Source organism: Ostrea edulis, chromosome 3 (genome assembly GCF_947568905.1).
Source record: "Ostrea edulis chromosome 3, xbOstEdul1.1, whole genome shotgun sequence".
Classification (NCBI taxonomy): Eukaryota; Metazoa; Mollusca; class Bivalvia; order Ostreida; family Ostreidae; genus Ostrea; species Ostrea edulis.
In genome coordinates, this window is record NC_079166.1 from 6291506 (window position 1) to 6308039 (window position 16534).

At 35.1% G+C, this 16534-nt stretch overlaps 1 protein-coding gene and 1 long non-coding RNA gene across 2 annotated transcripts; both read right to left on the bottom strand.

The window, feature by feature from the left end:
- Positions 1-1018: 1018 nt before the first annotated feature.
- Positions 1019-1945, bottom strand: LOC130053163 (uncharacterized). Its single transcript, XR_008801653.1, has 2 exons — positions 1835-1945; positions 1019-1707 (listed from the first exon to the last, which is right to left on the bottom strand). It is a non-coding gene; the product is annotated as an uncharacterized LOC130053163 (long non-coding RNA).
- A 4347-nt stretch (positions 1946-6292) lies between these two features.
- On the bottom strand, positions 6293-14179 carry LOC125674529 (toll-like receptor 13). The gene is made up of 2 exons (XM_048911686.2): positions 13637-14179; positions 6293-9325 (listed from the first exon to the last, which is right to left on the bottom strand). The coding sequence occupies exon 2, from the start codon at positions 9307-9309 to the stop codon at positions 6619-6621; it is 2691 nt and encodes an 896-aa protein (XP_048767643.1). The 5' UTR covers positions 9310-9325; positions 13637-14179; the 3' UTR covers positions 6293-6618.
- Positions 14180-16534: the final 2355 nt, after the last annotated feature.

Below are 16534 nucleotides of genomic sequence, written 5' to 3' on the forward strand. Positions count from 1 at the left end.
ATATTATTGAACATAGATGTCAACAGCAAATCTTTGGGGGAACTTCAGGTTGCCCATTGTCAGCTTCCCACATTTAATTAGCAATATTCAATTATCACTTGTAAATGGTGGAACTCATTCAATACGCAATACCCTTTTCTGCGTATGTTCAGTGTGTAAATGGAGGCAGGCTACTATTTAATTAGTTGATTTGATAGGGGTTTCAACAACCTCTGTTATAGTCAGTATTTCGTGAATCTTATGGTCGTTAAAACGATTTGTTTTACAAATATAGCCTGTCAGTAAGTCCAATGCTGTAATAGTTTATCTGCATTGTTAGGTAGCTCTTTACAAACTAATTTTGACTATGAATTACTCAGTTTACTAAGGACTACGGCGGGCATCACCGGTCGACGGGCGACGCTTTTTCTATCCTAGACACCAGATCGCACTTCTGGTTTATTCAAAGGTCAGCAGTTACTCTACTCCTAATTTTGTATTCTATGTATTCCAGGAAGTGCTCTACCAAGCCTCTATCTTTGCTCCTCATGAAAATATTAACAGCTTTTGAAGGTGAAACTTCAAACTTTCTGTGCGACTACATATTTCAGAAGTGGTGTTAATCAAATGTGGATTCTAAAATATTCTAAACAACTTTTAGTAAACTTGAAATCGCAAAACTTTTCCCAAATCAATAACATCAAAACCTATGACTTTTCAACACTATACACAAGTCCTCACGATAAATTGAACACTAAACTTTTTGACATCATAGACAGTTGCTTCGTCAACAAAAATGGAACAAGGAAATATGCATACCTAGTTATCAGTCATCCAAAAACTTACTTTGTTAAACACCACTCTGATTCCACGCACAAGTACTCTGAGGTTGGAATAAAGAATATGCTAGACTTCCTCATTGACAATGTCTTCGTGGTCTTTGGTGATCAGGTCTCTCAACAGTTTGTTGGAATTTCCATGGTGTAATGAAGTTCTTTTGGATTTTGTGTAGGCAATAGAGAAAATGATAAATCGTAGAATAAATAAAAAGAAAATTTATTTAGGAATAAGATAAGAAATATAAAGATGTTTGAAAAACAAAGAAATCACACTTTCACATACACACACCCATACTCTCTCACCGAGAAAGAAAATATAAATTGGTATAAATAAACCTGGCAATATTGACAATCAATATAACGTATAACTGTCAAGACAAGTCAATAGTCAATACAACAAATATGTCATTCCAGACTGAACATATAACTCATAATAAATGTATTACAAAATGGTTCAAATAGTAGCAAATTCCACTAACTACAGAAAAAGTTAAACAGTAGTAAATTACGTTTTGTAAATACAAAACTTCTCAAATTCCATTTTGATAAAATGTTAATTTACTGAAACTCAATATGAAAGTTTGGCTACTCAGCACAATTCAAGTTATCGCCATGTCACACTTGACACAACCAGGCCTCCATACAGCGCGAACACCCCCCTCCGCTTCCAGTCCCGGACTCAGGTCTCTCACTGAACAACGATACTGGGTATAACGCCGACTTCAAACCAATGGCAACACTAGGCCCACAAAATAATTGCCGAGTCCACCACGTGGAACACCCATGTACAGTGCGGTCTCACGTGTTTTGATTCCCACGCCGAGCACCTACTGAAACGCTGAGAGTACTGCCTGATATGGCCCAGATAGCTTCCTAAATCCCCTCTGCACTGAAATAGCAATTACTTAACCTAAAACCTATACTCAAAGCGACTTGGTTAACAACAAAATTGAAAACACACTACACGAGCAAATTAACCCGAAACCTCGCAAATATTTCACACAAAAATAGCTTACCGGCTGGAAAAAACCAATGCCCACACAGTAAAATGTGTGTCGCTCTGGCTACCCATTACCCAGACTAACTTCTGGAATTCGCCAAGAAAAGACCCCTGCTGAAAAGCATGAAAACGTGGCCGCACGCTTGACAAAAAGCCGCTACTCTGACTGACCAAACCGGTATGCTAAAAATAGCCTTATCGACCAACACTCACACTACGGAAACACCTTACAAGCATAAACAAATATTTACTGACAACACCACAAAAACTAACTAAATGAAAATTAACTTCATCACACATGGGCACCAATTGTGTTCCTTTGTTAGCTAACCTGTTTCTTTATTCATATGAAGCAGAATTTATTCAAAAACGTTTACGCTAAAAGAAAAAAATATCTTGCTGAGGCCTTCAATTCGACATTTAGATATATGGACGAGGTTTTGTCTATTAACAATAATAACTTTAATTCATATCTCGATTCGATATATTCCTGTGAGCTTGAAATAAAAGACACCACAGAGTCGTCCACTTCTGCTTCATACTTAGATATTTTATTGAAAGTAGACATTAACGGTAAACTGACAATTCAACTGTATTACAAATGGGGTGATTTCAGCTTCCCCATCGTCAACTTCCCATATTTATGTAGCAATATTCCATTATCACCTGCATATGGTGTTTATATCTCTCAACTGATTCGATAAACAAGAGCTTGTTCTGCGTATAGTCAGTTTTTGAATCGAGGTAAGCTACTGACAAATAAGTTGGTGGTACAGGGGTTTTAACAGTGTTGATTGAAGTCCACATTTCGCAAATTATATGGTCGTTATAACGATCTAGTTCGTCAATACAACCTATTTTAGGTTAAATGCTGTCTGACGTGTTTCATACCGATTGTTAGGCCGTTCTAGGCACATTGATTTTAACTACGGATAACTCCGTTTACCTGATCAGGATATAGGGCTCACGGCGGGTGTAACCGATCGACAGGGGATGCTTACTTCTCCTAGGCACCTAGGCAGGGGTCCGTGTTTGCACAACTATCTACCTTGTATTGCTTATAGGAGTTATGAGATTGATCACTGTTCGTTATGTTCACCTTTCTTTAACTTCCATACGGAAGTTTGGGTGAGTGAGAGTAATACCACGCTCATGTGATGCCATAGGACTTTGCAAAATCATTGATTTATTTTAGATTTATGCATCATAGGAATATGAATTATGTTGGAGTCTTGTTAAACATTAAATATTTCAAAAGTCTAATTTACATGCATATATGAATAATCATCGATATCTTTCAAAATATTGAATCTGAGAGTAATTACATTTCTTTTTTCATTGATATATTTACATAGTCCATTACACAACAGGTTTACTTTATTTTCAGACATTTTGTATCTTTTAGTAAAGGATCAGTTTGATGAAATTGTTTTGAATCTGTGACCTGTTGATAGGGGATGCTTACTCCTCCTGGGTATCTGATCCCACCTTTGGTATATCCAGGGGTTCGTGTCTTTGCCCAACTCTTTATCTTGTATGCCTTATAGGAGGTATGAGATTATCAGAATATAGGGCTCTCGGTGAGTGTGACCGATCGACAGGGGATGCTTACATCTCCTAGGCACCTGATCCCACCTCTGGTGTGTCCAGGGGTCCGTGTTTGCCTAACTATCTATCTGGTATTCCTTATAGGAGTTATGAGATTGATCACTGTTCGTTATCTTCACCTCTCATTGATCACTCACTGTTCGTTATCTTTACCTTTCATGAATACTATAAGTATATAGTTATAACCAGTTTGTGTGAAATTTTGATAACGCTGTTTAAGGAAAATGGCAATTATTTGACATTGATATATGATTCTGTTTATGTATGTCTTGCATCTTAAGAAGTGTGATGATCTATACATTTCATTTGATGATTTATTAGTTTTCACTCTATTCGGTGGAAATAAATATGTTTTTATACACTTTTATCAGATAACAATGAGAGTATGGTGTTACCGTAATTTTGGCGTTTTTAAAAATTGCTATTCTGTTTGGAAAAATATAGGAAGCAAATCATTGAATTTCATTTGTTTTAGTTTGAAGTTTGCTACTTGAATCATAAATTACCACATTGAAATACACAGCAGCAGTGTAGATATTGGCAATATATTAGATAAACCAGAAATTGTAAAATCTGAAAATTAAGAATTTTTTGATAAGAGAATCCTTCAGCCACGACATGTACTCGTTCTCAACCCTTTAAGAATTGAATTATCATATTCAAGTTATAAATATATAATATGCTTAAACCAATCAAAATAAGTATTGAGCCAGTGCCTACACAGTTATATCATCTTAGATTTGTACTCAAAATCCGAGGAGCTAACTTCCTTAATGTAAATATAGATTAGGGGAAACAATTAAGAGAATGTTACTTCCGAAAACAATTCAGTACATGAACGTTCGCACTATATCGTTTTCTACATGCACATGGACCTTTTGAGTAGTATCCACTTGACTCGCAAGCGAAAGTTGGGAATGTTACTACGTTATGCGATTAAAGTTAATCTAATCTGTGTTATACAAAAAACAATACGTCTTTCATGAAATCGATAAGAATAGCAAAAAACTTAAATGAAGAAATCTAGTACTTTACGGATATTTTCGATATTACACAGACTCAAAGCATTTGACTGTATGAAGTAGTTTTCAGCAGTAATTATGTAGTCTTTCCACCATTTGCTGTCTGACTATCATCACCACTTACATTATATCATACTATGCATTCTTCACGAATTACCTATGAGGATTTCATCAATTATTATGACGCCCTTTTTCTTTCCCTTTGTGCTTGTTGATGACTCCGATACAATGGGATCAACATGAGTTTGGTCGCACCAGAAAACTAATGCTATAATCTTACTGACGATCAACTATTTAACTTATGCGAATACCACTGCACCAAGCTAACCTGATATCGCATGGATCAGGATGTGGCAGATGATAATCTAGATTTAATCATAATGGGGAGTCGGTTACCCTTCCAATTACCACTCATCAAAATTAATCTACAAAATAAAATCATGCAATTTTATAGCAATATCACTGTTATTTAGATATTCATTACAATTTGAATGTTGAGATATAAAGCATTTATTCTTTACAATGAACACCTTTAAATCGTATACAAGTATGACTTCCATTTGAATAGAACGGGGAGTCAATCATGATTGTCGTTACCACTGGAAACACATCGTCTCCGCAAACACACACACACACACACACACACACACACACACACACACACACACACATATATATATATATATATATATATATATATATGATTAACAACTGAAGGTACCAAGGGACGTTTTCGTGAATAAATCTACCAGCCTTGTTAAAGATAAGTACTTTGGTTTTAGTGGGATTTACAGATAAGCACCAAGCATTCCAAAATACTTATCTAAGTTGTCAAGTCTTATTGACGCTCATTTAGTGAAGTAGATAGAAATACATCATTAGCATCAGCACATAATTAACAGTTAACAGGCTTATCATTTAATACACACGATCAGTGTAATCATGGATCTTCGATAACGATATTGAACAAATTTGAACTTTAATTATATCCTGAATCCCGGAAACAAAATAAGATCACCTCTTTCTAACTGAGCGCTTGTGCACTGGTCAAATACAGATACTAAGGATTTTAACCTCTGCGCCACACTTCGCACTCGTGAAGCCTATATCATCAGCATAAGAAATATATCTATATATTTATTCCACCTCTGACTTGACCATGATGTTGCGGAATTGACCTTCAAGGAAACCCCGTTTTACAACACTGATAGGAATTCTAATGATTCATACCAATTTGTTGATCGTGTATTACACACCGATTGTTATTACAGATTACCCCGTTTACTTGATCAAGATATAGGGTTCACGGCGAGTGTGACTGGTCGGAAGGGAATGTTTACTCCATCTAGGCACATGATTCCACCTCTGGTATGTGAATTGGTCCGTATCTACCCCATATTTATTTTGTTATTATTTATATCAATGAGTTTGATCACTGTTCGATACGTTTACTTTTTCATAACACCATATAGGTAATTAAATTTAACGGACACTTCCTATACCAACCAACCAGACAATCATTTCTTTGATGAACTAAACAACATTTTACGTAATGTTTGTGTTCGTTCCTGATAAGTTCCACTCAACAAAGGATCGCCTACTCCGGAACATATCTCCATGTTATCATCAGATACACCCCTTGTCTTTTAACCCTAAAGCCACGCTGAATGAAGGAACCTTAACAAGTGTTACTGCATCGCCCTGTCTTAAGTGTTGTGGGAATGTTCGAGTGAAAAACATCAATTATAGAGTTGCTCAGAACATTTGACGGACTTTCGGAGAATATAAACAATTCCTTTTCTTCTTAAAACATAGGCAGGGTTGGTCAAGAATCAACAAATTAGCAGAGAGACTTGCATTTATGCAAAATACAATAAAAAGCATGAAATTTTGATCTGAATGCATACATGCTTCTTGTAATAAACATATGATATGAGAGGCTAAGACATACATAACGTTCACTTGTAATTAGATCGGGGTCTTCTATCTACCTTAATTTTCTTTTAAATGTAGAGACGAGAGCAGTTACCTGAAAATCATATTAAAATGGGTGGGGAAGGAGGAACACGCATGTAATTAGTCTTCCTTCTAGTTTCGATAGCATAACATACAATTTTCATTAAGAAATGCGTGTGTATTGTACAATTTAAATTAAGAGTCCGAATTCATGTTACTTATTTGCAATCGATATGGGTGGTTCACCGATTGGTGCCTCTAAAGCTAAAATCACCACCTTCCAAAATATTGCCTCTCGTGTACCACCTTCGTGCCACGTAATCATTCGTTGACGTTTTATTGTTCTATGTAGGGAAGCTATCATGTTCCTGCTATTTATGTTTTTATATAGCACAAATACAACTGTTGAATCGCCACGTTGTCTCAATCTTTCTTCGACGACATTTTCCTGCCAAAGACACCACTCGTCTTTTGCAAACTCGTTTGACAATATCACCAATATTTTTTTGCTATCCCTAAAGGCGTTTTCTATTTGTGTACACTTATCCGCGCCAATTTCAAATTCCCTGTCAGGAATACATACTCGTAATCCTTCAGATTCTAATTTTGGTAAAACTTTTCGGAAAATCCATTTTTCATCAGCTTCGGAATAAACTATATATGTGTCATACTTGAAGTCTTGGTCATTCAGCAGTTTCAAATATCCCATTCGTCTCAAACGTATATAATATACGAAATTGCGTATGCTTGGCAAATACATAGCGATGGAAATGGAACTAAAAACGAGAATCCCTGCTGAAACCGATGTAGCTATCACTATTAGAATCCAAGGGTTTTTCACTTCACAGTCTTCTTCTGTAATACGAAGAGCCAAAATTGATTGTCTCAGCATGCTTGGAGGGGTTTTGCAAGAATATTCACCCGGAAAATTCAAGAGAGTAACATTGGTTTCTTGACACCATCGCTTGAACCAAATCATGTCACATCCACAATCAAAGGGATTATAAGCTAGTCCTAACGTCTCTAGCTTATTTAAGATTTCTGGGGGAATAGACGTTTGGTTGAAAACTGCAATTTTGTTTAGATTTAGATTTAAGTGAAGGAGATTAGTGAGATTTTGAAAAACATCATTTGTCCATCCAATAATCCTATTTTGCTGCAAAGAGAGCTTTTCTAAGTTTTTTAATGATTCAAATGTATTTCGATGAATCGTATCCATTCTACTACTTTGGATAACTAATTGTTTTAAATGTGTCAGAGGCTTTAATAGCTTGGAGGCAAGCACCCCTGTAGGAAAATGGTTTCCACTTAAATGCAGGATCTTTATGTTTGAACAAAACTGAAATAATGTATTTGATGAGAATTTCGAGGTATCTTCAAAATTGAAGTCATTGAAGATAAACTTTAGTGTGTGAAGACTAGATACGTTGAATGCATAATTTGAAAGTTTTTTCAATGTTTTAACATATCCTATTTGTAAAAATGAAAGCGATAAAAGAGGGCTAAAGACATTGTCTGGGAGATGATGAATTTCTGTACTGCTCAAATCTAGTTTTTTTAATGACGGAAGACAGTTAAAACTGTTGTTAAAAACATACTTGATTTTTGTATTGGATAATTGTAGTTGGCGTAAATTTGGTTGGAAACTCTTACCCGATTCATCGCAAAATACTGGAATTGCACGAAAAAAATTAAAGCGAAGGTCCAGATTTTCTAATTTTGAAAGGCAAGGGAAGTTAAATGTTTTTAAAGGCACTAAGCTTGTATTCATGAGGTTAAGAGAAATCAAAGTTGGTGTTAAACTGTTTCCTGATTTGTCACAAAGATCAGGTATTTCCCGAAGAACGTTATTACTTAAATCTAGACTTTTTAAGGATCGAAGACACCTGAAGGATTCTTTGTTTAATATCGTAATGGTCGTATAGCTGAGGTGTAACTTTTGTAGTGCCGGCACATTGCTTTCTCCACTCTGATTGCAGAATTCTGGAAGATCGGTGATTGCATTCTTACCCAGGTCTAGTGCTTCTAATCTGCTCATACATCGACAATACCTTTCCGAAACAGTGTTCGATATACCTGTATTTGTTAGGGATAAATTTCTCAATTGATTAGGGAAATTCGATGAGGAAAAACAAATTTCGGGAAAGTGACCAAGTTTTGTGTTTTGTAAATCCAATGTTCGAAGTTGTGGCAGGCATTCGAATATTGACTGTGAGATGTGTCTTACTCTTGTTGAACGAAGATGCAAATTTTCAAGATGACGGTAAACTTTGTTGTTTTCGTCACAAAGTACATCGATATTATTAAAGTTAGAAGAGGATAAATCAAGAGTGGTCAGATTTAAGTGCTTTATTACTTTTCCTGTGAAGTTTGATAACTTGTTCTTCGACATGTCTAAGGTACGCAAATTGACCAGGGAAACACCACTGAACACATCAGAGTTTATCCATTTCCAACCATTTGACGAAAGGATTAGGGTGGTTAATTCTGGACTAATGCTACGAAGTGCCTTTGTTAACGTTGTCTGTAATAAATGTGTGTTCATGGAAATTTCCAAAACTTTCAGTTTCCGAAGTGATTGAAATGACTCAGTTTCCATGTGTCTGATATCTAAATTTCTTAGACGTAATACTGATAAGGAGAGTTTTGTCAAATTTCCCAGCATCTTTTTAGTGACATCAAGGATTACAAAATTTCGAATGACAACTTCTTTTATGCCACTCGGAAACGCAGGAATAAAAGGCAGTTTTGCATGTCTATCCTTGCCTCTGCAGTTTGCAGTTTGTTTCTCATAATCACACAAACATACCTCCAGGCCACATTGTGACACAAAGGTGAAAGCAGATTTAATGCAGAAAGAGTAGACGAAAATCCTAATTACTAGTGCTCCGTTTCCAAACATCATTGTGTTTATTGAAGTTCTGAAAAAAACGAGAAGGAGAGAATTACCACATGTCGAGCTGACCTTTTCAGATCGCCCTAGTCACTACCGTGACCTATTGGTATTACCATGCGATGACAATTGAACATTTTAACCTCGTGGTCTTCATAATTACCCTGATATTTTCTTCCAAATTTAAAATGTAGCATCATTGGGACAAGTGGGACATATATTTCATTACTTCTCCTGCCCTGTGACCTTAGGGGCGCAGCAAAACTGCCAAATATTAACATTTTCAAATATCTTCTTCTCTACAACGATGCAAGAAAATCTAAATACATAGTCACGTAGAACAAGAAGGCCTAAAATTGTAAATTTCATGATTCCGGTGCAAGATGTTCTGACTCCAGGGCAGGACCAAATTAAGATACATGTATGATGTTTATGTGAAAACATTTGAATAACATCATTTTAATACTACTGACACTAAATTGAAACTAAATGGGTATTTAGAAGTAGCAAATAGTCATTTACGAAAGGAATGTATCAAAATTTTGCAAACCGAGGGTTACGATTATAGAACGAGTCCGAAGTATAACATTTAAAAAAGAGAGAGAAATATAGTGTTAATATTATACTGACCAAAATAAGAAAGGTATATGTCTATATGTCGAATATTTTCCACTTGAAATTGAATAATAGACCTTAGCTACAGTCTATCGTGATAAAGTAATCGTGATTATTCAAGCGTGGCTATTTTAAACGACATGTGAGTTCATTGGGTATACGCTCTTAGTAACGTGGATTTGTACATTTTTCGTTTAGTTCTGTCCCTTTGTTAGGTCTACAAACGTTCAAACCACAATGTCTTAGCCGGTTCCGCACTGCTCGAGCACTAATTCTTCTGCCTAAAGCATTCTCAGACATCTTTACCGCAACTTAAAAAAAATTGTTTCGCAAATACAGCAAACGAACTTGACGGTCTTCTCTAGAGGCCGTGACTCTGGGTCTGCCACTGCGGGGTCGATCATCAAAAAGGCATTTATGATGATCAGAATAAAACCATATTACCACATACTTGGGAATTATTATGCAGATTTTGCACTTCGCGGTACAGGTGACGTCACAATAGCCTATCACATATCAGACCCAAACTTCCGCCAGAGTTCGTTTGCTTATGCAAACCAAACTCTTCCAGTTAGGCATTATGGGATAGCGATTTCTTAGGCCGCGTATACTGTGTGACGTCATTGTAGAATGGCGAAAAACATAACGTCAAACGTAAACAACTTTCAAAACAAGAACGTAAACATCAAGTTCATTACTTTACACAATAATTTGAACAGAGCCTCCCTACTTTTTAATCATCTTTTGATCATTTTATGTTTAAAATAAAATCCATACTTTTATATTAATGCTCTTAATGTCAATATCTTTAAACTTTTAACTACGAACTACTTCTTTAGTGTTATTTGCCTGCATGATAATCGCGGACTCGCAATATACAAATCTCTATATTGTACTGCGTCACATTGGAAAGGTCTATTCGTAGGTGACGTAATGAGGCCTCCACGGGGAGTTTGATATCAGACCGGCGTGCAAAAAATGTCTATCAATCCAGAGTTCGTCTTCGCTCGTAATAATCAATGCATCAAACGTTTTTACTACGGTAAATTAATGTATCAAGGTTTTCACTGTAGTAAAACAATGTATCAAAGATTTAAAGGGGCATTGACACGATTTGAACTGAAAAGTTTCAAATTTCATTTTTCCATTTTAATGTTTAGAATGCGTAACTAAGGTATTTTTAATGGTCAGCAAAGATTTGAATGTTAGGTGGCGAGGTATGTGGGAGATACAGAGCTCACAATTCTTGTGGTATGTAAACAAGGTTCGTGCCATGGTTTTGTTTACATAGGTTAAATATACTAGTAAAAGTTCGTTTAAAGCAATTTTTTTCAATTTGCAAGTTAATTCTGAACACAGTTGAATAGTGCCTAGTGTTTAGCACACATCATTTTGTTTTAGACATGATTTTTTCCATTAAGCAATCTAGATGTAAATTGAGCCTTGTTTACATAACCAAGTATTGAGTACTGTATACTACTTGTAACTCAAAAACTGATGTTCAAATTTTGGTTGACCATTAGAAATACTTTAATTAAGCATTGTAGACAACAAAAATTTCAGCTCCAAATATGACAACTAATTTTGAAATTATGATATTTATAACAGGCGGGGAATTATAGATTATGTAATGTCTCTTACTAACCTAATATTTTCAACATGCCTCTTCCACGTGGTTTACTGACCACATATATCTACTATGATGTCATTAGAATACGTATACCCTGTCACTGGAGTCAGTACATATTATGCTGTCGAAGTATACGAAAACAAATGAATTCATTTTTGAATTTACAGTTTGTTGAAAAACTTGCTTTTATTCCGTTGTTGATGGTTTAAATGTTGCAGCCACTTTTTCTTTGTTGTATGTTTGATAAAGTATCTCAAGAATACACACATTGCAGTCATTTATTATGACATTTGTACATGTACATTAAAAAAGCATCAAGAAATTCAATGATTAATGTCAATATGCCTTTAATTAATGTATATAACCACATCCGTAAAATCATCGACAGGATAAATTCATTATGTAGACACTTAGGGGGGTAATACGGAAATAGATGGGGGTCCTTGAAAAATACCAAATTTGACGAGGCGTAAGTGTCTACATAACTAACATTACAAGCATGTATCAATCTAAGAACCACCGCGGCGGTATAAAAGTAGAGCGTTCGCCCTGCATGCGGAAGCTCGGGGTTCCAAACCCGGTAGTGACAGGCCTAAGTTGTTAAAACAGATAGTGACAGTTTCATTACCAAACGCTCGGTATCAGGTGTGAATGTCACGGGTCTTAAAACGGATGTTCCGTGCCACTGTAGATATAACACGCTAAAGAACCCTTACTGCTCAATGGCCATAAACGCCGAGCATAGGCCTAAATTTGAAACCCTTCACCAGTATTGGTGACGTCTCCATATGAGTGAAAAATTCTCAAGATACAATACAATCTAATTAATAAAATTAGATCCTCTGATGCGATGTTCGTGAGCGGATCAAAGGATCTAATTTTAATTAGATTGGTGCAAGCACAAAGCATTCTGTTATGAAACAATAGCCTCTTTGTTTCCTGCGATTACAGAGTTAAATATGACAAATGAATTTCATTTTAGAAAAGGCAAGATAACATGAGCTGCAACGCTTCCACCAGCATACTTTGCGTTATTGAAATTCCAGGAACAAGTGCTCAACAAAAAATTGTAAATGTTTGTCTTAGGAAGGGGGCTTAAAATAAATTTATACATACATGTACATGTAACTTTGACACGTTCTAGCAATATCATTAACATATATGGAAATAAACGAGGACCTACATGTAAAACAGATCCTTTGGGGGTCTCTAGCACGTTAACTTGAATTAAACAGGAATTGTGTTTCTGTTTAGATAACTTTGGACCAGTTTTAGCTAGTCATTACTAACTCTAAAGTTGTAGATTGATTGATTGATTGATTGATTGATTGGCCCATTCAAATGCCGCATTAGTACCTGTCAAAACTATCATTTGATGATTTGAATGAAAAGATTTTGTAATAATATTATTCTAAAATAACACGTTCCATAATTTTACCATAGCTTATAATTTAACAATAATCATGAACCGCTTTCTTGAAGTAAGAAGTGACATGGTGAAGGAAATACACATTTAACGATTAGACACAAACTAATTGAGATGATGAATATTTCAGTTGCTTGAAAGATGTATTTAAAAAACATCCGTAATAAATTTGATTTTATAAACGTTTGTATTTTACAAAATTTAAAAATTTCATGTCATACCCCTGGCATATCAATATTACATCTTTCTTTCATCAAAACTTATTCTAACGTAAGTTATATTATATCGATGTTCTGACGTTGCGTTTTTAACGTCATTTTGACACCAATAGCGTGTGCGACGTCAATGTGTTTGTTATATCTACCTCCAAATTTCATTTTACTCGGAATTACCAGCCGTTAAAATATATGTAGTACATGTATATTCGGCACGATTCATGCAAGCATTGTTCACAACTGCACATCATGATAAAATGACAATCATTAATTATAATTGGTAAAGTTATCAAAAGCAAAAAAAAAAAAAAAAATTAAAAAAAATGGAAAATTAAATATAGATAACAGCATGTGTTGATAAAGGAAGAAAATGGCTCGGCACGCATTTAAACATACATGTATCAATATCAAACAAAATAACAAATCATTGATTATAATGAAGGACAGACATACCGTATTTCATTGGTTATAGTTGCATTGAACAAATGTCCTTTCACCTTAGCCTGGTATTCACAGCTGGTGTGTTAACAAGGCATACACAATGATAATACCCATGTAAAAAAAAACTTCCGTATTCTTATTTCCTTGTAGATTGTATAATATCTGAACGTGTATCCGTAGGCCTTTGATTTTTTGAGTAGATGTAGGAAGTTGTTATATCTGCAATTATTTGTTTTCCCGATCTAATACACATATCAATTATCAATATTATACTTTAATCCTCGTCGGCCAATCTATTTGTTTTTGTGTTAGAAAGTGCATATCGGGAAATGAGAAATTAGTTCTCATCGTTTCGGTAGAATGAGAGGTGATTTGTTTGATAAGAATAATTCATTATCAATAACATGAATACAAAGTTATTAATAAAAGATATGAAATATAGAAACGTAAGTCTTAATTTCTGTTATCAATCTGTTTTATTTTTATTCATTTTTCATCAGATATTTTGCAAGGACTACTCCCCGGAAAGACAGTGTGCAAGATATAAAAGGAACCTGTTATGAGTTTCCGGATATTAATTAGATAAATGCATTTATAAAAGGGAAATACATTGTGGTTTGAATACTTCACAATTGTAAGAATTGATTGATTGTATTTAGTTTAACATCCCTCTCGAGAATTTTTTCTCATATGGAGACGTCACCAAGACCGGTGAAAGGCTTCAAAGAGGGTGTTGCACCGAAGCGGGAATTTTCCCTAATCGGAGCTCAGTGCCAGTGTCAATACACTATGCATGTAGTCTAAATATAATTTTTGAAATCGTGAAAATTAAATCGGCTTTTCCCCTCATGAGTATCAAATACAATGTATACGGTTATATGTTACGAGTGTATCAAATATTTAATATTCTATACTAGTACAGTCTAAAAAAAATTCTTATACTCGTATGTATTATTTTCTACAATCAACAATTGGCAACTGTACATGACTGACCGAAAAACAAAATATGGGAAGGTTTAATAAGCATTAATAAAAGTTCAACATAATTCTAAGTACATGCACCTGAAAACATTGATTCATCATTACAGCAATTTGCTACTTGAATACATATCATCTTATCCACTCCAACTGTTTAACGGTTATTTACTTTGTTTGACCTTAAAGTTTTTCTTTCAAAACTTTGCAAATTTCACAACGGTTTTTCGAAAAAGGCACCATGCCTAAGTCAACAACTTTCACTCAGAAACAACATACCAATTCTCGTTAGCAGCCTTGACTATTACAGTGTAAAACCACAGGTATTGCATGCTGTATTCGGCGTACATGCATTTGTTGCGAGTCATATTCACAAACTTAAGAAGTGTCCAGGTTGAAAGCTTATTTCAAACTCTGCACAGTGTAATAATCAGAGATTTCACACGAAACATGCATAAAAACTAGAAGTGCGTTTCAATTAAGAAAAAAATCTGGGTGGAAAACGCAATATGAAAAAATATATGTTCGTGAGGGATTCCAACCCGGTCGTTTTGAAAAAGAAAACATCGTTACTTATAAAAGCTGATGACCTAACCCACTGAACCACACAGTAGACCATATATTACTAAGGGAAATTAACGTTCAGGCTAGGTGAAGTTGAACATAATATCAGTGAAGTCGGTTCGGATTTTTTGAAATTTACAACAACAAAAAATGTCCTTGTGAAATAAAATTTCAAAACGACAGTTTTGTAGTGGAAAACTTGAAGAAAATGTTCATGCTAAATTCATTTTGTTTCACGGAGGCAGTTTTTCTGAAATTCGGGGATACCCCTCCATTTTAACGCTAAAAATCATATAAATTGCTTATTGCTTGATTTAAACTCGAATTATTTTGGCTAATTTTTGTCAATACACGTCTTTTAAACTTATTTTCAAAAATGTTTAAATCAGGAGATAAGTTTTTATCATATATTTATGAATTTAATTTTATCGATTATCCATGCAACACCGGGAAATTAACATGAGACGTGCAACACCCTCTTTAGGCCTATGCTCGGCGGCCATTGAGCAGTGAGGGTTCTTTAGCGTGCCACACCTACTATGACACGGGACATCCGATTTAAGATCATCTCCGAAGATCCGTGACATTCACACCTGATGCCGAGCGTTTGGCGATGGAAGTCACTACCTGTTTTAACGACTTAGGTCTGTGCGGCCTGGATTCGAACCCCGGCCTTCTGCATGCGGGGCGATCGCTCTACCTTTACACCACCGAGGCGGCCACAATTGTAAGGAAGGAAGAACGTACATGAAATAGCCTGTAACAACATGTAGATAACCCCAGTCTGTGTCATGGAACTAGACCTCAAGTTGATATGATTTGTGGACAGTGTTTGTTCATCACCATATATTATTTTTAATCTCTTGTATTTACCTTTTAAATCTGCATCAACTGAGAGATAAGTCTTATTTGGATTTTAGAGGAAGAAGTCTGCTATATCTACGCATGCTGTGATAAAATTACGAAATCTGAAGCTTAAAGTAAATATACATTATACAATTGTAAAGTTTGCATTATCAATGTATGCATACGCCATTACTTCCAGCTATATAAATGACAATATATCAACGGATATGGACACGATTTTTGGTAAAAAGTAATACAGTTATATATTCATCTGTTAATATGATAGTATTTGATTTGTGTAAAACATAGCAGCAAACCTTAAATTTCAAAAACTGACGCTAAAATATATAAACTTCTAAACTATTCATTTTCGAAACAAGGCACGAGCCCTGTTTACATTTATATACCTGTTACGTTACGGATTCGATGAAATCTGAATCTTTTTATAATGATACTTTTCTGTTCTCTCTTATTTGCGCTTACTCTCTAAATTGATTTTTATAACCAACATGTGTCGAAATATCC